The sequence below is a fragment of the Mus musculus genome, chromosome X (genome assembly GCF_000001635.26).
Source record: "Mus musculus strain C57BL/6J chromosome X, GRCm38.p6 C57BL/6J".
Classification (NCBI taxonomy): Eukaryota; Metazoa; Chordata; class Mammalia; order Rodentia; family Muridae; genus Mus; species Mus musculus.
In genome coordinates this window covers 20,201,926-20,222,481 of record NC_000086.7, presented here as the reverse complement: position 1 = coordinate 20,222,481, position 20,556 = coordinate 20,201,926, and the positions used below count along the sequence as shown (strand labels likewise).

General features: G+C 40.2%; 1 protein-coding gene across 4 annotated transcripts in view; it reads left to right on the top strand.

Annotated features, from left to right (window-relative positions):
• The window catches only part of Slc9a7 (solute carrier family 9 (sodium/hydrogen exchanger), member 7), a 193,185-nt gene that overhangs the window by 69,554 nt on the left and 103,075 nt on the right, over positions 1-20,556 (top strand). For all 4 annotated transcript variants that reach the window (XM_006527617.4, XM_006527616.4, NM_177353.4 and 1 more), the window contains exons 2-3: positions 16,917-17,116; positions 19,695-19,772. In XM_006527617.4, the coding sequence (XP_006527680.1) occupies positions 16,917-17,116; positions 19,695-19,772 (278 nt within the window). The remainder of the gene's footprint in view (positions 1-16,916; positions 17,117-19,694; positions 19,773-20,556) is intronic.

The following is a 20,556-nucleotide window of genomic DNA, read 5'->3' as shown; positions in this document are numbered from 1 at the left end:
CTTATGAGGTTTGAATGGGTAACTTTTCAGAATATTCTAGGACCTGTTGTGTGAACCCTGAACCATAGCCATCAAACAAATGAAAGAAAACCATGGAACAATGTAGGGCAATGGGGGAATTTTCAGAAGATGAATCATTTTGACATCCCCACCACACATCATAGTTAGTTTTAGTTGTCAACTTGATTCAGTGAGAATCTCAATGAGGGCTGTCTATATCCAGTTGGTTTGAATTGATATGAAATTTTCAGTGAAAAATCTGATAGCACTGTTTAATGGGGGTAGACCGTGAAGTATATGAGTGCAAAGTGTAATTCGAACATTAGCAGGCCTGCATACATTCATTACTCTCTACTCTTGACTTTGTGATTAGCTACTTTAGGTTCCTGTCTTGACTTCTCGGTGATGGACCTGGAAGTGTAAGCTGAATAAATCCTTTCTCCCCTAAGTTGCTCTTGGTCAGGTTTTTTTTTCTTTTTTAAAAATTCCAGCAACAGAAGTGAAACTAGGACACCGGACCCCTGATATTTTGGGGAAAGCTGCTAGAACTCTTGTACCCATAACCTGTTTCTCCTGCAATTTCAGTATTTTCATTTTCAGTATTTTTCTTATGGAACTTTCTAGAAGTCATACTTGGTTGTATGTGACCCTTTCTTGGCCCAGAAGTCTTTGAGGTAAACATTAATCTTGTGAGCCTGGTTCCAAGGGATGGAAGCCAGTTTCCACATGACACTTGGGGGCCCCTTTCTCCCCAACAGTAGCCAACTCAGGCTCATCTGATGTTCATTTGCCAACCACATACTGAATGAGGGTTTTCTCTGAAGTCTACTTTCTAGCTTCTTTCCTTCTCCTTATAGTTTCACTTCTCTTGTAAGGCCCAGTTTAGAAGTCACCGTTTCTCTGAAGTTTTCTACGATGAATCTGTTCACATGAAAGAAATATTTATTCTATACTCTGCTGTGTCAATTTTTTTGTGCTTTTTTTTTGTCATGTCTGACTCACTTTGATTGGCTTTATTTATAATGTGTACACAAGTGGGACAGATGAATGTATGTCTCTGTGCATCTGTAGTAGGACGTTGGAGAACAGGCTGTATGTCAGCCAGCTTCAGAACTTCCTGTGAGTATCCAGCCCAGAACCCTTCCCATCTGGCCTGCAGGGGCCAGCACTTGGGAACTACTATTTTTTTTATTAGATATTTTCTTTATTTACATTTCAAATGCTATCACGATAGTTCCCTATACTCCCCACCCCTGCCCTGCTCCCCTACCCACCCACTCCCACTTCTTGGCCCTGGCGTTCCCCTGTACTGGGGTATATGATGTTTGAAATACCAAGGGGCCTCTCTTCCCAGTAATGGCCTACTAGGCCATCTTCTGCTACATAGGCAGCTAGAGACACGAGCTCTAGGGGATACTGATTAGTTCATATTGTTGTTCCACCTATAGGGTTGCAGACCCCTTCAGCTCCTTGGGTGCTTTCTCTACCTTCTCCATTGGGGGCCGTGTGTTCCATCCTATAGATGACTGTGAGCATCCACTTCTGTATTTGCCAGGCACTGGCATAGCCTCATACGAGACAGCTATATCAGGGTCCCTTCAGCAAAATCTTGCTGACATATGTAATAGTGTCTGGGTTTGGTGGCTGATTATGGGATGAATCCCCAGGTGGGGTAGTCTCTGTATAGTCAATCCTTTCGTCTATGGTCCAAACTTTGTAACACCTTCCATGGGTATTTTGTTCCCTATTCTAAGGAGGAATGAAGTGTCCACACGTTGGTCTTCCTTCTTGATTTTCTTGTATTTTGCAAATTGTATTTTGGGTATTCTAAATTTCTGGGCTAATATCCACTTATCAGTGAGTGCATAGCTAATGACTTCTTTTGTGATTGGGTTAACCCACTAAGGATGATATCCTCCAGATACATCCATTTGCCCAAGAATTTCATAAATTCATTGTTTTAAATAGCTGACTAGTACTCCATTGTGTAAATGTACCACATTTTCTGTCTCCATTCCTCTGTTGAGGGACATCTGGGTTCTTTCCAGCTTCTGGCTATTATAAATACGGCTGCTATGAACATAGTGGAGCATGTGTTCTATTTACCAGTTGGAACATATTCTGGGTATATGCCCAGGAGAGGTATTGCTGGATCTTCGTGTAGTACTATGTCCAATTTTCTAAGGAACCACCAGACTGACTTTCAGAGTGGTTGTACAAGCTTGCAATCCCACCAGCAATGGAGGAGTGTTCCTCTTTCTCCACATCCTCGCCAGCATCTGCTGTCACCTGAATTTTTGATCTTAGCCATTCTGACTGGTGTGAGGTGGAATCACAAGGTTGTTTTGATTTGCATTTCCCTGATGATTAAGGATGTTGAACATTTTTTCAGGTGCTTCTCAGCCATTCGGTATTCCTCAGTTAAGAATTCTTTGTTTAGTTCTGTACTCCATTTTTTAATGGGGTTATTTGAATTTCTGGAGTCCAGCTTCTTGAGCTCTTTGTATATATTGGATATTAGTCCCCTATCAGATTTAGGATTGGTAAAAATCCTTTCCCAATCTGTTGGTGGCATTTTTGTCTTATTGACAGTGTCTTTTACCTTACAGAAGCTTTGAAATTTTATGAGGTCCCATTTGTCAATTCTTGATCTTACAGCACAAGCCATTACTGTTCTCTTCAGGAATTTTTTCCTGTGCCCATATCATTGAGGCTTTTCCCCACTTTCTCCTCTATAAATTTCAGTGTCTCTGGTTTTATATGGAGTTCTTTGATCCACTTAGACTTGAGTTTTGTACAAGGAGATAAGAATGGATAAATTCACATTCGTCTACATGATAATGGCCAGTTGTGCTAGCACCATTTGTTGAAAATGCTGTCTTTTTTTCCACAGGATGGTTTTAGCTCCCTTGTCAAAGATCAAGTGACCATAGTTGTGTGGATTCATTTCTGGGTCTTCAATTCTATTCCATTGATCTACCTGTCTGTTGCTGTACAAGTACCATACAGTTTTTATCACAGTTGCTCTGTAGTACAGTTTGAGGTCAGGCATGGTGATTCCACCAGAGGTTATTTTATTGTTGAGAATAGTTTTTGCTAACTTAGGTTTTTTATTATTCCAGATGAATTTGCAAATTGCCCTTTGTAACTCAGTGAAGAATTGAGTTGGAATTTTGATGGGGATTGCATTGAATCTGTAGATTGCTTTCGGCAGGATAGCCATTTTTACAATGTTGATCCTGCCAATCCATGAGCATGGGAGATCTTTCCATCTTCTGAGATCTTCTTCAATTTCTTTCTCCAGAGAGTTGAAGTTCTTATCATACAGATCTTTCACTTCCTTAGTTAGAGTCACACCAAGGTATTTTATATTATTTGTGACTATTGTGAAGGGTGTTGTTTCCCTAATTTCTTTCTCAGCCTGTTTATCCTTTGTGTAGAGAAAGGCCAATTATTTGTTTGAGTTAATTTTATATCCAGCTACTGCACTGAAGCTGTTTATCAGGTTTAGGAATTCTCTGGTGGAATTTTTAGGGTCACATATATACTATCATATCATCTGCAAAAAGTGATATTTTAACTTCTTCCTTTCCAATTTGTATCCCCTTGACCTCCTTTTGTTTTCTAATTGCTCTGGCTAGGACTTCAAGTACTATATTGAATAGGTAGGGAGAAAGTGGGCAGCGTTGTCTAGTCCCTGATTTTAGTGGGATTGCTTCAAGTTTCTCTCTGTTAAGTTTGATGTTGGGTACTGGTTTGCTGTATATTGCTTTTATTATGTTTACGAATGAGCCTTGAGTTCCTGATCTTTCCATGACTTTTATTATGAAGGGGTGTTGGATTTTGCAAATGCTTTCTCTGCATCTAACGAGATGATTATGTGGTTTTTGTCTTTGAGTTTGTTTAGATAGTGGATTATGTTGATCGATTTCTGTATATTGAACCATCCCTGCATCCCTGGGATGAAGCCTAGTTGGTCATGATGGATGATGGTTTTGATGTGTTCTTGGATTCGGTTTGCCAAGATTTTATTGAGTATTTTTGATAGATATTCATAATGGAAATTGGTCTGAAGTTCTCTTACTTTGTTGGATCCTTGTGTGGTTTAGGTATCAGAGTAATTGTGGCTTCATAGAATGAATTGGGAGGAGTACTTTCTGTTTCCATTTTGTGGAATAGTTTGAGGAGAGCTGGAATTAGGTCTTCATTGAAGGTCTGATAGAACTCTGCACTAAACCCTTCTGGTCCTGGGCTTTTTTTTTTTCTTTTTCTTTTTGAGACTATTGATGACTGCTTCTTATCTACTTGTACAAAGCTCAAGTCTAAGTGGATCAAAGAACTCCACATAAAACCAGAGACACTGAAACTTATAGAGGAGAAGGTGGGGAAAAGCCTCGAAGATATGGGCACAGGGGAAAAAATTCCTAAACAGAACACCAGTGGCTTGTGCTGTGAGATTGAGAATTGACAAATGGATCTCATAAAATTGCAAAGCTTCTGTAAGGCAAAAGACACTGTTAATAAGACAAAAAGGCCACCAACAGATTGGGAAAGAATTTTTACCAATCCTAAATCAGATAGGGGACTAATATCCAATATATATAAAGAACTCAAGAAGCTGGACTCCAGAAAATCAAATAACCCTATTAAAAAATGAGGTACAGAGCTAAACAAAGAATTCTCAACTGAGGAATACCAAATGTTTGAGAAGCACCTGAAAAAATGTTCAACATCCTTATCAATTAATTGCTAGGTGGGCTGTATGGCCAGTGAGCTCCAAGGATACACCTGTCTCTGCTTCTCTTCTTCCATGCCTCAGCGATGATATTACAGATAAGTGTTACTGCATCTGGCTTTTATATGAGTGCTGGGGGGGGCATCTAAAATCAGCTTCTCATGCTTGCATAGCAAGCACTTTGCAGACTGAGCCATCTTCCTATTCCTTCTTATTATAGGAAAACTGGTAAAGTATTTTATTTTCCATTTGTTTATGAAGCTAGAGTGCTGCATGCTGATGTGTTGTTATATGGCTGTATCATTTTATTATTGACTTTTATGTATTTTGCTAAATTCCTGGGACAGTCTTCTAGAATAAAGATCAGTTTTTATAAAGAATTATACCTATTCTCCAAATTGTCATATGGCCAAATCTCTTTAGAATGGTAAATTCTTATAGAAATGTTTATTATACTGACACCCATGAAGGTGCTGAGGGCAGGCAAATAAATTGTAGCACCTGGCCCCTCCATTGAACAGGGTGATGTCAATAAGAGAGAACTCCATAGGTGCTTTTCTATGAGTAGCTTTCCTACTCTGTTCCAGCCCATATATCAACTCCCCTTCCAAATTCCATGATTCTCTAATATGCAGTATTTTGATGGCAGTTTAGCTAATGTAAGGATAGTTATTCATCCAAAAGACTTGGAGAAAAGCAGCACCTGGGCAGCAGTTGGTAGTTTGTAAAGGATTTTGGCACAGTGTACTTGTTCTTCCAGCAGCCAGATCTTACAAAAGAACAGTGGAGGCACCTTGCTTTGCATGGCAGCTGAGGGGAACATGACAGAACATAGCCAAGCTTACTATGGAGCCCACCAAAATCATCTTTCAGCTCCCTGGTAGAGCAAGTTATTAGGGTGGGTGATTGAGCCACAACAACATGGGACGAAACTGTTACAAATAATAATTTAAAATCTATGAAAATAGACAAATAGTCAAATAACAAATTGGAGGACATTTATTGAGGAAATCTGCTGAGCCTTACCAAGTATAATGGTGGTCTGTGACTTTTAGGGTAGGGATGACATCTCTCCCCACATATATGTAACCAAATGATGTACACTGGGTAGGTGGAGGAGACTGTAGTGACTCTCAGTTACCACTCTTCCCTGTGTCAGTGACAAGCACAGTGTATAAGTAGCAGAACTGTAATTGTGGTCTTTCCACCCACACATAAGCTCGCTGAAATAACGACTCTGACACTTAATTATATTAATGAATAAATACTTAGGCCATAAGCTTGGGCCTGTTCCCCAACTGACTCATAACTTAATTATCCTGTTTATTCTATTCTAAAGTCTGCCATGTAGTTGACCACCTGGTCCTCAGTATTATGGGACTGACCATCTTCCTCTGTGTCCAGGTGAATCTCTCCATGCCTGACTCAACCCCAGAATTCCCCTCTCTCTGCTAGAACTCCCATTTCCATTTCTTGCTTCAGCACATTGGCCAAAGGCTTTTTTATTAGCAGGTGATTGCTTTTACACAGTGCACAAGAAATTATTTCTACACAGAACAAGTAGAAGAAAGCATTGGAAAGAGTCCCAACAATCCTGCATCAAAATCAAAATCTGTCAAAACCCCCCTAGCCCCGAAAAGTGATGGTTACAGTTGGAATCCATTGGGTTCTATTTTGTTGAATTTAACATGTAGGTTAAACACTCCTAATCTGAAAATCTGAAATCCAGGATCTTTTTAGTGCCCCAAAATGAGAAGCCAAAAAACAAGAAAAACAAAAACAAACAAACAAAAAACAACAAAAACAACAACAACAACAAAAAAACCCCAAAACCCCCCAAACCAAAAAACTGTATTTAGGAACATAGTACATTTTGGATTCCAGATTAGGGAATGCTTAATTTGTAAAGTCTATGCAAAAATCCCCAATTTAATAACTCTGAAATCAGAAACAACTCTAGTTTCAAGTATTTCAGGTAAGACACACAACTTAGAGTTACTTCTACATCTCTAACCCGTGTGTGTGTGTGTGTGTGTGTGTGTGTGTGTGTGTGTGTGTGTGTGAGAGAGAGAGAGAGAGAGAGAGAGAGAGAGAGAGAGAGAACACACATGTATGCTACTGTAGATGGGTGTGCTTGCTGCATATATGGATGCCAGAGGACAACCTTAGGTGTGGGTCTTTGCTTTCCATCTTGTCTGTGGCAGTATCCCTTGTTTGCTCCTGGACATGCCAGATTAGCTGGTCCAATAGCTTCTTGGAATTTTTCCATCTCACTGTAAGAACACTGGATATCACTATTTTCAAATCTTTTGTGACTTGATGCTTCCTTTCCTTTCCTTTCCTTTCCTTTCCTTTCCTTTCCTTTCCTTTCCTTTCCTTTCCTTTCTTTTTTCCCCTTGTGGTAATGTTTATTTTATTTTATTATTTTATTTTATTTTATTAGATATTTTCTTTATTTACATTTCAAATGCTATCCCGAAAGTTCCCTATATCCTCCCCCACCCACCCTGCTTCCCTACCCACCCACTCCCACTTCTTGGCCCTGGTGTTCCCCTATACTGGGGCATATAAAGTTTGCAAGACCAAGGGGCCTCTCTTCCCAATGATGGCCAACCAGGCTATCTTCTGCTACAAATGCAGCTAGAGACACAAGCTCTGGAGGTACTGGTTAGTTCATATTGTTGTTCCACCTATAGGGTTGCAGACCCCTTTAGCTCCTTGGGTACTTTCTCTAGCTCCTTCATTGGGGGCCGTGTGTTCCATCCTATAGATGACTGTGAGCATCCACTTCTGTATTTGCCAGGCATTGGCATAGCCTCACTGGAGACAGCTATATCAGGGTCCCTTCAGCAAAATCTTGCTGGCTTATGCAATAGTGTTGGGTTTGGTGGCTGAATGAAGGAAAACACTGCCATCAGGAATGTCTGTAGCCCAAGTCAAAGTGCACACTCAAGGATCAAGCCAGATTTCCTCCCTAAGCAAGCTCATTTCCTATGAAGAAGCAAGGGAGGAAAAAGCCTGAAGGAACATTGCCAAGGATATTGAGAGGAAGGGAAAGTATCCCTTTGGATACAAGAAGTACACAAGAGTACCTTCTGTTTCCATTTTGTGGAATAGTTTGAGGAGAGTTGGAATTAGGTCTTCTTTGAAGGTCTGATAGAACTTTGCACTAAACGCAGCTGGTCCTGGGCTTTTTTTTTCTTTTCTTTTTTTTTTGGTTGGGAGACTATTGATGACTGCTTCTATTTCTTTAGGGCAAATGGAACTGTTTAGATAGTTAATCTGATCCTGATTTAACTTTGGTACCTGGTATCTCTCTAGGAAGTTGTTCATTTCATCCAGGTTTTCTAGTTTTGTTGAGTATAGCCTTTTGAAGTAGAATCTGATGATGTTTTGGATTTCCTCAGGTTCTGTTGTTATGTCTCTATTTTCATTTCTGATTTTGTTAATTAGGATACTGTCCCTGTGCCCTCTAGTTAGTCTGGCTAAGGATTTATCTATCTTGCTGATTTTCTCAAAAGAACCAGCTCCTGGTTTGGTTGATTCTTTGAATAGTTCTTTTCGTTTCCACTTGGTTGATTTCATCCCTGAGTTTGATTATTTCCTGCTGTCTACTCCTCTTGGGTGAATTTGCTTCCTTTAGTTCTAGAGCTTCTAGGTGTGCTGTCAGGCGGCTAGTGTATGCTCTCTCTAGTTTCTTTTTGGAGGCATTCAGGGCTATGAGTTTTCCTCTTAGGACTGCCTTCATTGTGTCCCATAATTTGGGGTATGTTGTGGCTTCATTTTCATTAAACTCTAAAAAGTCTTTAATTTCTTTCTTTATTTCATCCTTGACCAAGGAATCATTGAGTAGAGTGTTGTTCAGTTTCCACGTGAATGCTGGCTTTCTATTATTTATGTTGTTATTGAAGATCAGCCTTAGTCTGTGGTGATCAGATAGGATGCATGGGATAATTTCAATATTTTTGTATCTGTTGAGGCCTGTTTTGTGACCAATGATATGGTCAATTTTGGTGAAGTTATCATGTGGGTCTGTGAAGAAGGTATATCCTTTTTAGTTTAAAATATTCTGTAGATACATATTAAATCCATTTGTTTCATAACTTCTGTTAGTGTCCATGTGTCTTGATTAAGTTTCTGTTTTCAGGATCTGTCCATTGGTGAGAGTGGGGTGTTGAAGTCTCCCACTATTATTTTGTGAGGTGCAATGTGTGCTTTGAGTGTTGCTAAAGTTTCTTTAATGAATGTGGCTGCCCTTGTATTTGGAGCATAGATATTCAGAATTGAGAGTTCATCTTGGTAGATTTTACCTTTGATGAGAATGAAGTGCCCTTCCTTGTCTTTTTTGATAACTTTGGGTTGGAAGTCAATTTTATTCTATATTAGAATGGCTACTCCAGCTTGTTTTTTGGGACCATTTGCTTGGAAAATTGTTTTCCAGCCTTTCATTCTGAGGTAGTGTCTGTCTTTTTCTCTGAGGTGGGTTTCCTGTAAGCAGCAAAATGTTGGGTCCTGTTTGTGTAGCCAGTCTATTAGTCTATGTCTTTTTATTGGGGAATTGAGTCCATTAACGTTAAGAGAAATTAAAGACAAATAATTGTTGCTTTCTATTATTTTTGTTGTTAGAGTTGGCATTCTGTTCTTGTGGCTGTCTTCTTTTTGGTTTGTTGAAGGATTACTTTCTTGCTTTTTCTAGGGCATGGTTTCTGTCCTTGTATTTTTTTTTCTGTTATCCTTTGAAGGGCTGGATTTGTGGAAAGATAATGTGTAAAATTGTTTTTGTCATGGAATACTTTGGTTTCTCCATCTATGGTAATTGAGAGTTTGGCTGGGTATAGTATCCTGGGCTGGCGTTTTTGTTCTCTTAGTGTCTGTATAACATCTGTCCAGGATCTTCTGGCTTTCATAGTCTCTAATGAAAAATCTGGTGTAATTCTGATAGGCCTGCCTTTATATGTTACTTGACCTTTTTCCCTTACTGCTTTTAAAATTATATCTTTATTTAATGCATTTGTTGTTCTGATTATTATGTGTCGGGAGGAATTCTTTTCTGGTCCAGTCTATTTAGAGTTCTGTAGGCTTCTTGTATGTTCATGTGCATGTCTTTCTTTACGTTTGGAAAGTTTTCTTCTATAATTTTGTTAAAGATATTTGCTGGCCCTTTAAGTTGAAAATTTTCATTCTCATCTACTCCTATTATCTGTAGGTTTGGTCTTCTCATTGTGTCCTGGATTTCCCGGATGTCTTGAGTTAGCATCTGTTTGCATTTTCTTTGATTGTTGTGCCCATGTTCTCTATGGAACCTTCTGCACCTGAGATTCTCTCTTCCATCTCTTGTATTCTGTTGCTGATGCTCGCATCTATGGTTCCTAATTTCTTTCCTAGGGTTTCCATTTCCAGAGTTGTCTCACTCTGAATTTTCTTTATTGTTTCTACTTCCCTTTTTAGATCTTGGATGGTTTTGTTCAATTTCATCACCTGTTTGGTTGTGTTTTGCTGTAATTCTTTAAGGACTTCTACTTCTTTAGCAGTGTTCTCCTGTATTTCCTTAAGTGAGTTATTAATGCCCTTCTTAAAGTCCTTTACCAACATCATGAGATGTGATTTTAAATCTGAGTCTTGCTTTTCGGATGTGTTGGGGTATCTAGGACTGGCTGAGGTGGTAGGGCTGGGTTCTGATGATGGTGAGTGGTCTTGGTTTCTGTTAGTAAGCTTCTTACCTTTGCCTTTTGCCATCTGGTAATCTCTGGAGTTAGTTGTTATAGTTGTGTCTGGTTGGAGCTTGTTCCTCCTGTGATCCTGTTAGCCTCTGTCAGCATTCCTAGGAGACCAGCTCTCTCCCGAGTCTCAGTGGTCAGAATACTCTCTGCAGTCAAGCTCTCCTCTTGCAGGGAAGGTGCACAGAGGTCTGGCGTTCAGACCTGCCTCCTGGCTGAAGATGAAGGCCCAAAACAGGGCCTGTTTCAGAAGATATGTTGCCTCTGCAGTCTGCATGCTCACCTACACAGACTGGTCTCTGAGGGACCCGGGACACAAGATGGCTCCCTCACCTGCTCCGGCAGTCAGAGCCCTCCCGGGAAGACATCTCACTTCTGGTGGGGAATGTGCCCGGAAGTCTGGAGCTCAAAACGGGGTCTGTCCCAGAAGCTGCGTTGCTTCTGCAGTACGCACTCTCACCTGTGAAGACTGATCTCTGAGCGATCCGGGACCCAAGATAGCTCCCTCACCTGCTCAGGAAGTCAGAGTCCTCCTGGGTAGACACCTCTCCTCTGGTGTGGAAGGTGCCCAGATGTCTGGAGTCTGAAACGGGGTATGTCCCAGAAGCTGTGTCGCTTCTGCAGTCCGCGAGCTGACCTGCACAGATTGGCCTCCAAGGGACCCAGGACACTGATGCTTTCTTTTCTTTTATTTCAAATGAAGCTTTAGAACTCAGAAGAATCCTTATGATACAACTGTATGGTAGTGGCTAAACCAAACTGATAACCCTTCACCCTCAGTAGCATGCATAAGGAAATGGAAGGTCAGACTAGAGAACAGTACATTCCAGCAACTGTTCCTCTCCTGATTTTAATGGTCTTATTAATTTTGTCATTTTTATAATGTGGCTGGTGGATGGCTGTCTAGAATTATACCTCTCTCCGTGTCCATTGTTCATCTATTCTCTCAACAGCTTTAGCCACAAAGAGAAACTAGTTTCATATTCATGGGGGTCGGTATCCTCATGACCCTCTGGAATTGCAATCACATTTGGCTCATATTCCTTTCTTATTCTACTAATGAACACAGATATAAGATATTCATACACACATGTCTGTCTATACATGTTCATAGTCCTTTGGTTCTATTTTAGAGTTGGAAGAGCTGGCAGTTGTACACCTTTAGTACAGTATGCTGAGACAGTTGGGAAGTAAGTTTTCTTCATACCCACAAGATAGAGGCTTAGATTTTTGTCCTTTTGCTTTCAGCCACACAAAATGTCAAAGTAATTCCATCCATATTTGCTTTCTGTAAAAGTTATAATTAGATTATTTCCTGATGTTAGTCATATGCCTGTGAAATCAGTGACCCTCTGTTCCTCAGCTGCTGTCTGTTATGCTGTTTTTCTACAGACATAGGCTTGTTTTTCTCTGTCATCTGCAGCACTGTTCTGTAGAGCAGGTCAGATCAGTGCCTATGTGTCTCCCTGCAATTTTTTTATGAGTACTGAACTTCTTGAGCTTTAAACAAAATGTCCTACATATTTTTAAGTCTTTGCAGTTATGATCTTTTCACAGTTTCCTATCAGAGGATATATTCAGATCCAGAAAATAAACTATGTTGTTAATAATGTTGTCTCCAGTTTTTTAGAATTCATTTTCTCAAACACAAAACAGTAGCAACAACAACATTACCCCTCTGCAGTCCTGATATCCTGCTCTTTCTTCAATCAGAAAATGTGCATTGTAAACTTAGTATTGAAAGACTCCAAGAGAAGACCCTTGCTCAGGCCTTGGGACAGTAGAGGACACCCAAGTACTCATGAGAGACCAAGCTTGATGTAAACCACATGAGGCTTTATTTGGGGAAAGCCAGAGCTCTGGGGACGACTCATATTCCACGCAGGGGTAGAGGAGTCGAAGGGGAAAGAGGTCCCAGTTTTTATAGGCCCTCAGGGGGCAAAGGAGAAGGCGGGAGTAGGGGATTTCCAGATCTAAACAATGTCTATTCTCAAGAAATGGGTATGGGAGGGGTACAAGGAAAGAGTCTGGTGCAGGTGTAGCAACTCAGGATTGGCCTGGCTGTGGTTGCTGGGGAGATTTTCTGACTCTTTCTCAGCAACCAATATCACAAACACCTGGCAGTGGACTTCAGCAGTGGGCACACATATGGGTTCAAGGAATGGTCAAAATATTGGCAGACACACGGGTTCAAGGAGTGACCAGAGCATTGTGCACCTCAATTTTTCTAAATCAGTGAAGCTAGTTCTGCTAACAGTGACATCTATCTTGCCAATTTCTGGGCTTCTGTGACCTTTTACATTCTGTCAGGATCTTTCAGTATCACAGCATGGGGAGTGATGATGGTAAATAGAAATCTACATTGTTTGGAGAGTTATGCAGAGAAGAGCAGTATACTATGGACTTGGCTAGGTCAGATTCTCAGGATGGGGTTAACCATTTACTTTTGCTGTGATAGCTTGTATTGCTATGTTTAACCACAGCATCATTCCTCTCACTGTTTCCCTTTGTTAACATGAGTGCAATTGGACCCAGAGCAAAAAAGGAAAAGTTTGCTAAATTTAAACACAATTCAATATTCTGCATCTGCTAATGAATCTAGACATTTCCTGGAATTGAAGAATTTGTATACAAATGTATGCCTCCCTGTTTTAAAGGTTTATTTTTACTTTTGTATGTGTGCACTTGTGCGTGCAACATGTGTATAAGTACTTGTGGAGGCCAGAAGAGACCATTGGAGCTGAAGTTACAGGCAGTTGTGGGCTGTGTGACAACAATGTAGGTTTTGGGAATAGATTTTGGTTCCTCTGGAACAGGCTCTTACCACTCAGCCATCCCTCCAGCCTCTAAACCTCATCTTTTGCCAGTATTCATTGTGAGGACCTATGAGTATGCTTTACTTTCTTATCTGACGAGGATGTAAATAAAGTTAAGAAACAGTGAGGACCACACCAACGTGTGGATATTTCATTCCTCCTTAGAATAAGAAACAAAATACCCATGGAAGGAGTTACAGAGACAAAGTTTGGAGCTAAGACGAAAGGATGGACCATCCAGAGACTACCCCATCCAGGGATCCATCCCATAATCAGCCACCAAACCCACACACTATTGCATATGCCAGAAAGATTTTGCTGAAAGGACCCTGATATAGCTGTCTCTTGTGAGGCTATGCCAGTGCCTGGCAAATACAGAAGAGGATGCTCATAGTCATCTATAAGGTGGAACACAGGGCCCCCAATGGAGGAGCTAGAGAAAGTACCCAAGGAGCTGAAGGGGTCTGCAACCCTATAGGTGGAACAACAATATGAACTAACCAGTACCCCCAGAGCTCGTGTCTCTAGCTGCATATGTATTAGAAGATGGCCTAGTCGGCCATCATTGGGAAGAGAGGCCCCTTGGTCTTGCAAACTTAATATGCCCCAGTACAGGGCCAAGGGCCAAGAAGTGGGGGTGGGTAGGTAGGGGAGCAGGGTGAGTGGGGGGGGGAGGGTATAGGGAACTTTCAGGATAGCATTTGAAATGTAAATAAATAAAATGTCAAATTAAAAAAAGTAAAAGAAAAAAACAGTGAGGAATGTAAAGCAACTTGTAAACAGTTTCTGTAAATACTGTTTAATATAAAATCTTTGATAGGTCACCTTCAGGTAGTACAGGCCATTGTGTATCATGACAAATGCTGAAGATCTGTGGAACCGCTTCGTCAAGTAACTCTTCATCAGTACATAATTGCCTAACCAAGGACTGAAATAAGGCCAAATAAAGGACATTATAAAAATCTGGGGAGAAAAGCCTTGAGAGGATCAAGCAGTCTCTACCCCCCTGCCCCCAGTGCTTCCAGCAGCTTTGGAAGGAAGTCCTGTTACCACAGCTGATCCTAGTTATTGTCAACCTCCTCTCAAATGCGAGCAACAAAGCTGAGACACTCAGCATAGCACCATAGGCACAAAAATATTGCTGTGATGAAAGTTTAGAAGCAATATGATGGTTCAATATAAGAAGTATAGTGGTCTGAGGAGGTGGCTCAGTGGGCAAAGCAAGTGTGAGGATCTATCTGAGTTCAAATCCCCATTGGTGCATCTATAACTCCAGTGCTTCTGGAGATGAGAGGTGGAGAGAAAAAAATTACCCAGATGTATACAGGCCAGCTAGCCTGACAAATGCAGCAATAAAAAGACAGGTGCCATCTCAATGTAGAAGGCAAAGACTCAAACTTTTTTTCTGATTTGCATATATGCCCTTGCATATTCTCTCATTCTCTCTGTCTCTCTCCATTCCTCTTCCCCCTCTCTCAAATACACACACACACACACACACACACACACTGTCTCTCTGTCTCGGTGTCTCTCTTAGACACATACATACATACATACATACATAACTATGTATATGGTTTCACCCATAAGATACCTATAGATGTAACTTGTTTACTAGATTGCCACAGAGAATAATAACCCCCAAGTAACATCCTTGCAACAAAGAGGATAGAACATTTATAGTTTTGTGTTGTTAAAGGAGAGAAGGGTGCACAGGAAGCAAAGATGCAGGCTCTTGGTGGAGTTCTACTGCTGGATGTAAATGCTCAGCACACTGTAAATCATGAGAGGTCATAGGACTTTCCACACAGTCACCAGGAGAATGAGCAGAATAATGTAAATGGGGAGAAAGAAATGTGACTTTTCTTTACTTTAGATAGGGCTTTGATAGCAGAGCAAAGATACAATTCTACTGGCATACACACACACACACACACACACACACACACACACACATATATATATATATATATATATATATATATATATATATATATATATATACACACACACACACACACATCCATCCTATGGGGCAGCTTCCACAAAGGTATGTTTATAGGCCTAATCTTGTGTGAGTAATCACAACTGTTTTGATTCCATACCACACCTGGAGAGCAGAGTTCCATAGCAGAGGGTTTGTTCACTGCCCTGAAACTTTAGGGCCAATTGTATACATGATATACTTCCTTCATGCTCCATGCAGAGGACATTTATCAGAGTTCTCATAACCTCCTATGAATGAAAACTGATAGAGACCAATAATATATTAGGCCTTGCTAGAGCAGCCATGAAGATGATCAGGAAAATAAAAAGAAATATGACCAGCAGCCACCCTGCTGTGGGTAGCTCACAAAATTACTAACCAGCACAGACATCCAGAGAGCAAGACTAAGATAGCCATGCCATTGCCAGTGGAGAAGCATGTTCTCGAGCTGGGCAGAGCAGGGCTGAGCAAATTCTGCCTGGCCATCTCCACCATCATCTGATTTGTTACCACATGGGAATAAAATAAATGGAAATTTAGCGATAAGACCTGGTAGACACTGAAGAAGTGTTTGTGTTTTGCCTGTTCACTAGGTAATTGGAAACATCTGCATTATGGGCTTCTTTGTTTTGTTTTGTTTGTTTTTTAGGCATATCATTTTGGTAATGGTAAACATGCTTTGTAAAATGAAGTCTGACTTTTCTTATACCTTTAAGGTTGTTTCATAATTGGTCAGGATGAGATTATTAAGAACATCATTTTAAATTTGTAGCTCAAGAAACAGCCCCTGAATCATGACTGCTTAAGCTTACACTACAACCTCTAGCCACCCAGCAGGTATAATTACTTTCTCCATGATCCTCAGTGCTTGGAATGACTTACTCAAAGACGTTTTCCCTCCTTCCACTCTGGTGTGTGTGTGTGTGTGTGTGTGTGTGTGTGTGTGTGTGTGGCAAAGCATGTTTGTTACATTTGTATCAATTAAACATTCTTCTGGCCTGGTCCTCCAGAGCAGAGGACAGTAGGAAATGGTTTGAAAGATACTATGGGGAAAAACAAAGGTTGGCTCAGCGGCCCTTCCTCAATCTGTTCTGGGCAGAAAACATTACACTCTTCTCCCTCCCTCATCTGTCTCTACTAAAAGCCTCAGAAATGAGAGATGAAAGAGAAGTGTGGCTGAGTCTGTTTATTTGGCCATATTAACCACTGTTCTATTTAATCCTTCTAGTGGCTAAGGGACTCAGATCAGCAGTGTGTTGCTTCCATACTTTCTGTTCTGCCACATGACTGACTTTTAAAAAAGTTTAGTGATTAATTTGTTAATGTTTAAAACTCTAGGATAGGCAATCTAGAAATCTGCTCAGAGGATGGAGAAGAGGAAGAGAGAAACCCGTGCCCTTTTGAGTTAGGCATGGAAGTTGGGCACAAAGCCATATAGCAAAAGGGAGGTAGTTTCAGACAAAGTGAAAAAGCATACCAGAGAAAGCATACTTAGGCTCTGGCCAGTTTCTGAAAGAGACAAAAAGGAAAATCGGAAATGGATTTTCTGAGTATTTCAGAAAAGTAGGCAGGCTTAATCCAGCTGCAAGGCTGCACCTCCATAAATGAGTACACAGTAAACCAGGACTAATTTTATTTTTATGTGTGTCACCCTACTTCAGGGCTCATTGTTGGAGTGATCCTGAGATATGGCACCCCTGCTACCAGCGGTCATGACAAGTCACTCAGCTGTACTCAGGAAGACAGAGCCTTTAGCACTTTATTAGTGAATGTCAGTGGGAAGTTCTTTGAATACACTCTGAAAGGAGAAATCAGCCCTGGCAAGATCAACAACGTGGAGCAGAATGACATGCTGCGGAAGGTGAGCTGATACCATGGCTTTCTGGGACAAGGTTGTTGATCCCCTGGCTTCATCTTGACCTTAAGGAGAGAAATTCTCCCAAACTACTGGAATATCTGTCACATTTCTGACTTACAAATTTGTAGGGTGCTTTGGGGTCAGAATTAGAAGGAAGAGCCAGATTTTAACTTTGTTGCTTCAGCTACCAGCTTTACTGGCTAGGGCCTATCGCCTGCATGGGCTACTGATGCTGTGACATGTTGGTGTTATCCCTACTTGCCTTGTTTTATTTATTTATTTATTTATTTATTTATTTATTTATTTTATTATATGTAAGTACACTGTAGCTGTCTTCAGACATTCCAGAAGAGGGAGTCAGATCTCATTACAGATGGTTGTGAGCCACCATGTGGTTGCTGGGATTTGAACTCTGGACCTTCGGAAGAGTAGTCGGGTGTTCTTACCCACTGAGCCATCTCACCAGCCCGCCTTGTTTTTTCAATGGCATCACTTCTTTACTCTCATTGCTGTGAAATGAGCTTAGAAATGAACTTACTTGCTTGCTTCCTTCCTTCCTTTATATCTTTATTTCGGTTTTTCAAGACAGGGTTTCTCTGTGTAGCCCTGGCTATCCTGGAACCAGCTCTGTAGACCAGGCTGGCCTCAAACTCACAGAGATCCATCCACCTGCCTCTGCCTCCCAAGCGTTGGGATGAAAGGCGTGCACCATCACCACAAGACACTTATCTCTCAAATAATATTAGTTTCCTTTTTAGCTTAGTCAATATTCTGAAATGCAATTCCTAGTTCTCCATAGCTTTCTTGACATAGTCTACAAACATGAGTGCTTACAAATACTAATGATTGATGCTAAAGTCTTACCTGATATTCAAACGCAGGAGGGCTTGTTTTAGAATTTAAGTCTAGGGATTATTTCTCAATTTTAAAAATTTCATTTCCTTTTCTTTTAAGATAGTGTCTTAAAACATAGTTCAGGCTAATTTCAAATTCATTGTCATTCCATCTCAGCCTCAGAGTGCTAGAGTCCACCACTATGCATGGTTCAAGCATGGTTTTTCCTTTGACTATGGAGTAGCAAAAATGTTTCAGGAAAAAAAAAAAGGTTGCACAACACCCAGAGAAAGATCCACTCCCAGGCACTCTAACACTCCCAGGATCATAAGATCAGAAGTGAGGAGGACTTTTGAATATATTCCTTAATGACTCATTTTTAATATTTTATTCTTTTTTACTATGCTTAATTCCCAAAGATGCTCACAGTCAGCTATTGGATGGATCACAGGGCTCCCAATGGAGGAGCTAGAGAAAGTACCCAAGGAGCTAAAGGGATCTGCAACCCTATAGGTGGAAAAACATTATGAACTAACCAGTACCCGGGAGCTCTTGTCTCTAGCTGCATATGTATCAAAAGATGGCCTAGTCGGCCATCACTGGAAAGAGAGGCCCATTGGACATGCAAACTGTATATGCCCCAGTACAGGGGAACGCCAGGGCCAAAAAAAAAAAAATGGGAATGAGTGGGTAGGGAAGTGGGGGGGAGGGTATGGGGGACTTTTGGGATAGCATTGGAAATGTAATTGAGGAAAATATGTAATAATAAAAAAAAGACTGTAAAAAAAAAGAATATTTTGTATATTTTGAAATAATTTAGTATTCAATATTAGATATAGGATCCTCAGTTATGGATAGTATTAAATATTCATTAATGATATTTTTAGGATATGAAAGGATATGAATATAAAAGTTGAACAAATTACTTATGTATTATTTGATCCTCAAAATACTCAATATTATTAATATATCTGATATATGAAATGTATTTAAATAAAAAAATTAAGGAAAAAAAGATTATGTGTCTCTCATGTGGATGATTTCTGAGATAGACAAGAAATCAATGTTAAAGATGTATTCACATGGGTAAATTAATTGATTTTATTTCACTTAATCGTTTTAAATATTTAGCCTACTCCTACCTCTACCCCCAAGTTTTGCCTTTTTATAAATGCTTAGTTCCTTTGGGCTGTACTGTTATTGGCTGTGTAGAAGTGTCACTGTGAGCTTCTTTTTATCAAAAACAACCAACTTCAGTTGATGAGCAAGAAGTGGCTGACCTCACTGATAACTTTGTCTTGGCCATGTGAAGTATTTCCAAAGGGTGTTCCCTCAAAGGAGACTTAAATGTTATAGAATTAGGTCTACAAAAGGGAAGTTAATAAAAACCCATAACATTTTTATTGCAATTAAGCCTTCATGAATGTGTAATGAAAATCAAGATGTTTTTATTTTCTGTTGAAAAACATTGGCAGCAGCTGCTTGTGAGTTCCTCAAATTTCCCCAAACGGTTGTGACTTAATATGTATTAAAATAGAATACTGGAATCTTAAGTGCTGGGGGCAGCCATGGGCAAGAACATGCCAGTCAATAGGTAAATTGTGACTTATCTGCTGTAATGATTTCACACATTGGCAGCTTTGGTCTAAATAAGGCACTTTAGTCAATGGCTTCCCATATTAAATAAATATTATCCAATCAGTTGAGCTTTATCTCAAATTTGACTTTTAACTTTTTAAACTTACAGGTAACATTTGATCCAGAGGTATTTTTCAACATTCTGCTGCCTCCAATTATTTTCCATGCTGGATACAGCTTAAAGAAGGTATGAGGGTTTTTGTTAGTGATTTCTTAAGAATTTTCTCCTTTGTTCCCCAACGTAATATTTTTATTATTTGGAAATTTCACATAATGTACCCGATCACTTGAACTGTGACACTATGAGTCCTCCCACCAACCCTCCTTTCCCATGCGACCTACTCCCAGAAAAAGAAGGGAAGAAAAAGGAAAAACTACAAAGTCCAATTTGTGTTGCCCATATACTCACCGGAGCATGGTCAAACTCACAGTGGTTCGCCCCTTAAAGAAAACTGCACCAGGGGTCTCTCCAAACCTGCACCCTTGCCAGAAGCCATCAACTGTGAAGAGCTATACTTCAGCATCATTATCATAATTTTAAAGAGTTCTTTTCAATGGTTTCCTGTCTAGGCTGTTTTTTTGGGGGGTGTTTTTGGGGAAACAGAAGTCTCAGTGTCGACCTGGATAATTTCTATTTTTCCCCTTAAACTCTCAGATTTATGTGTTGTGTACCCAATCAGAGTCTATAGGTCTCATCTTCAGTAAATTGTTTGCTTTAAAATATAAGAGCTCTCCCAAACTGCCAGCAAGAATGTAACATGCTGCAGCCACTTTGGAAAACAACATAATAGCTTTTTGTAACAGTGAAGTCGAAGGTGTCTTTTTTAGGCATTTTTTATTATATATTTCCTTCATTTACATTTCAAATGCTATCCCAAAACTCCCTATACCCTCCCCCACCCTCTTAAGGCATAACAGCTTCACTGCTGAGGATTTCTAGACAAGGACATGAACTTTGTTCACACAAAAAC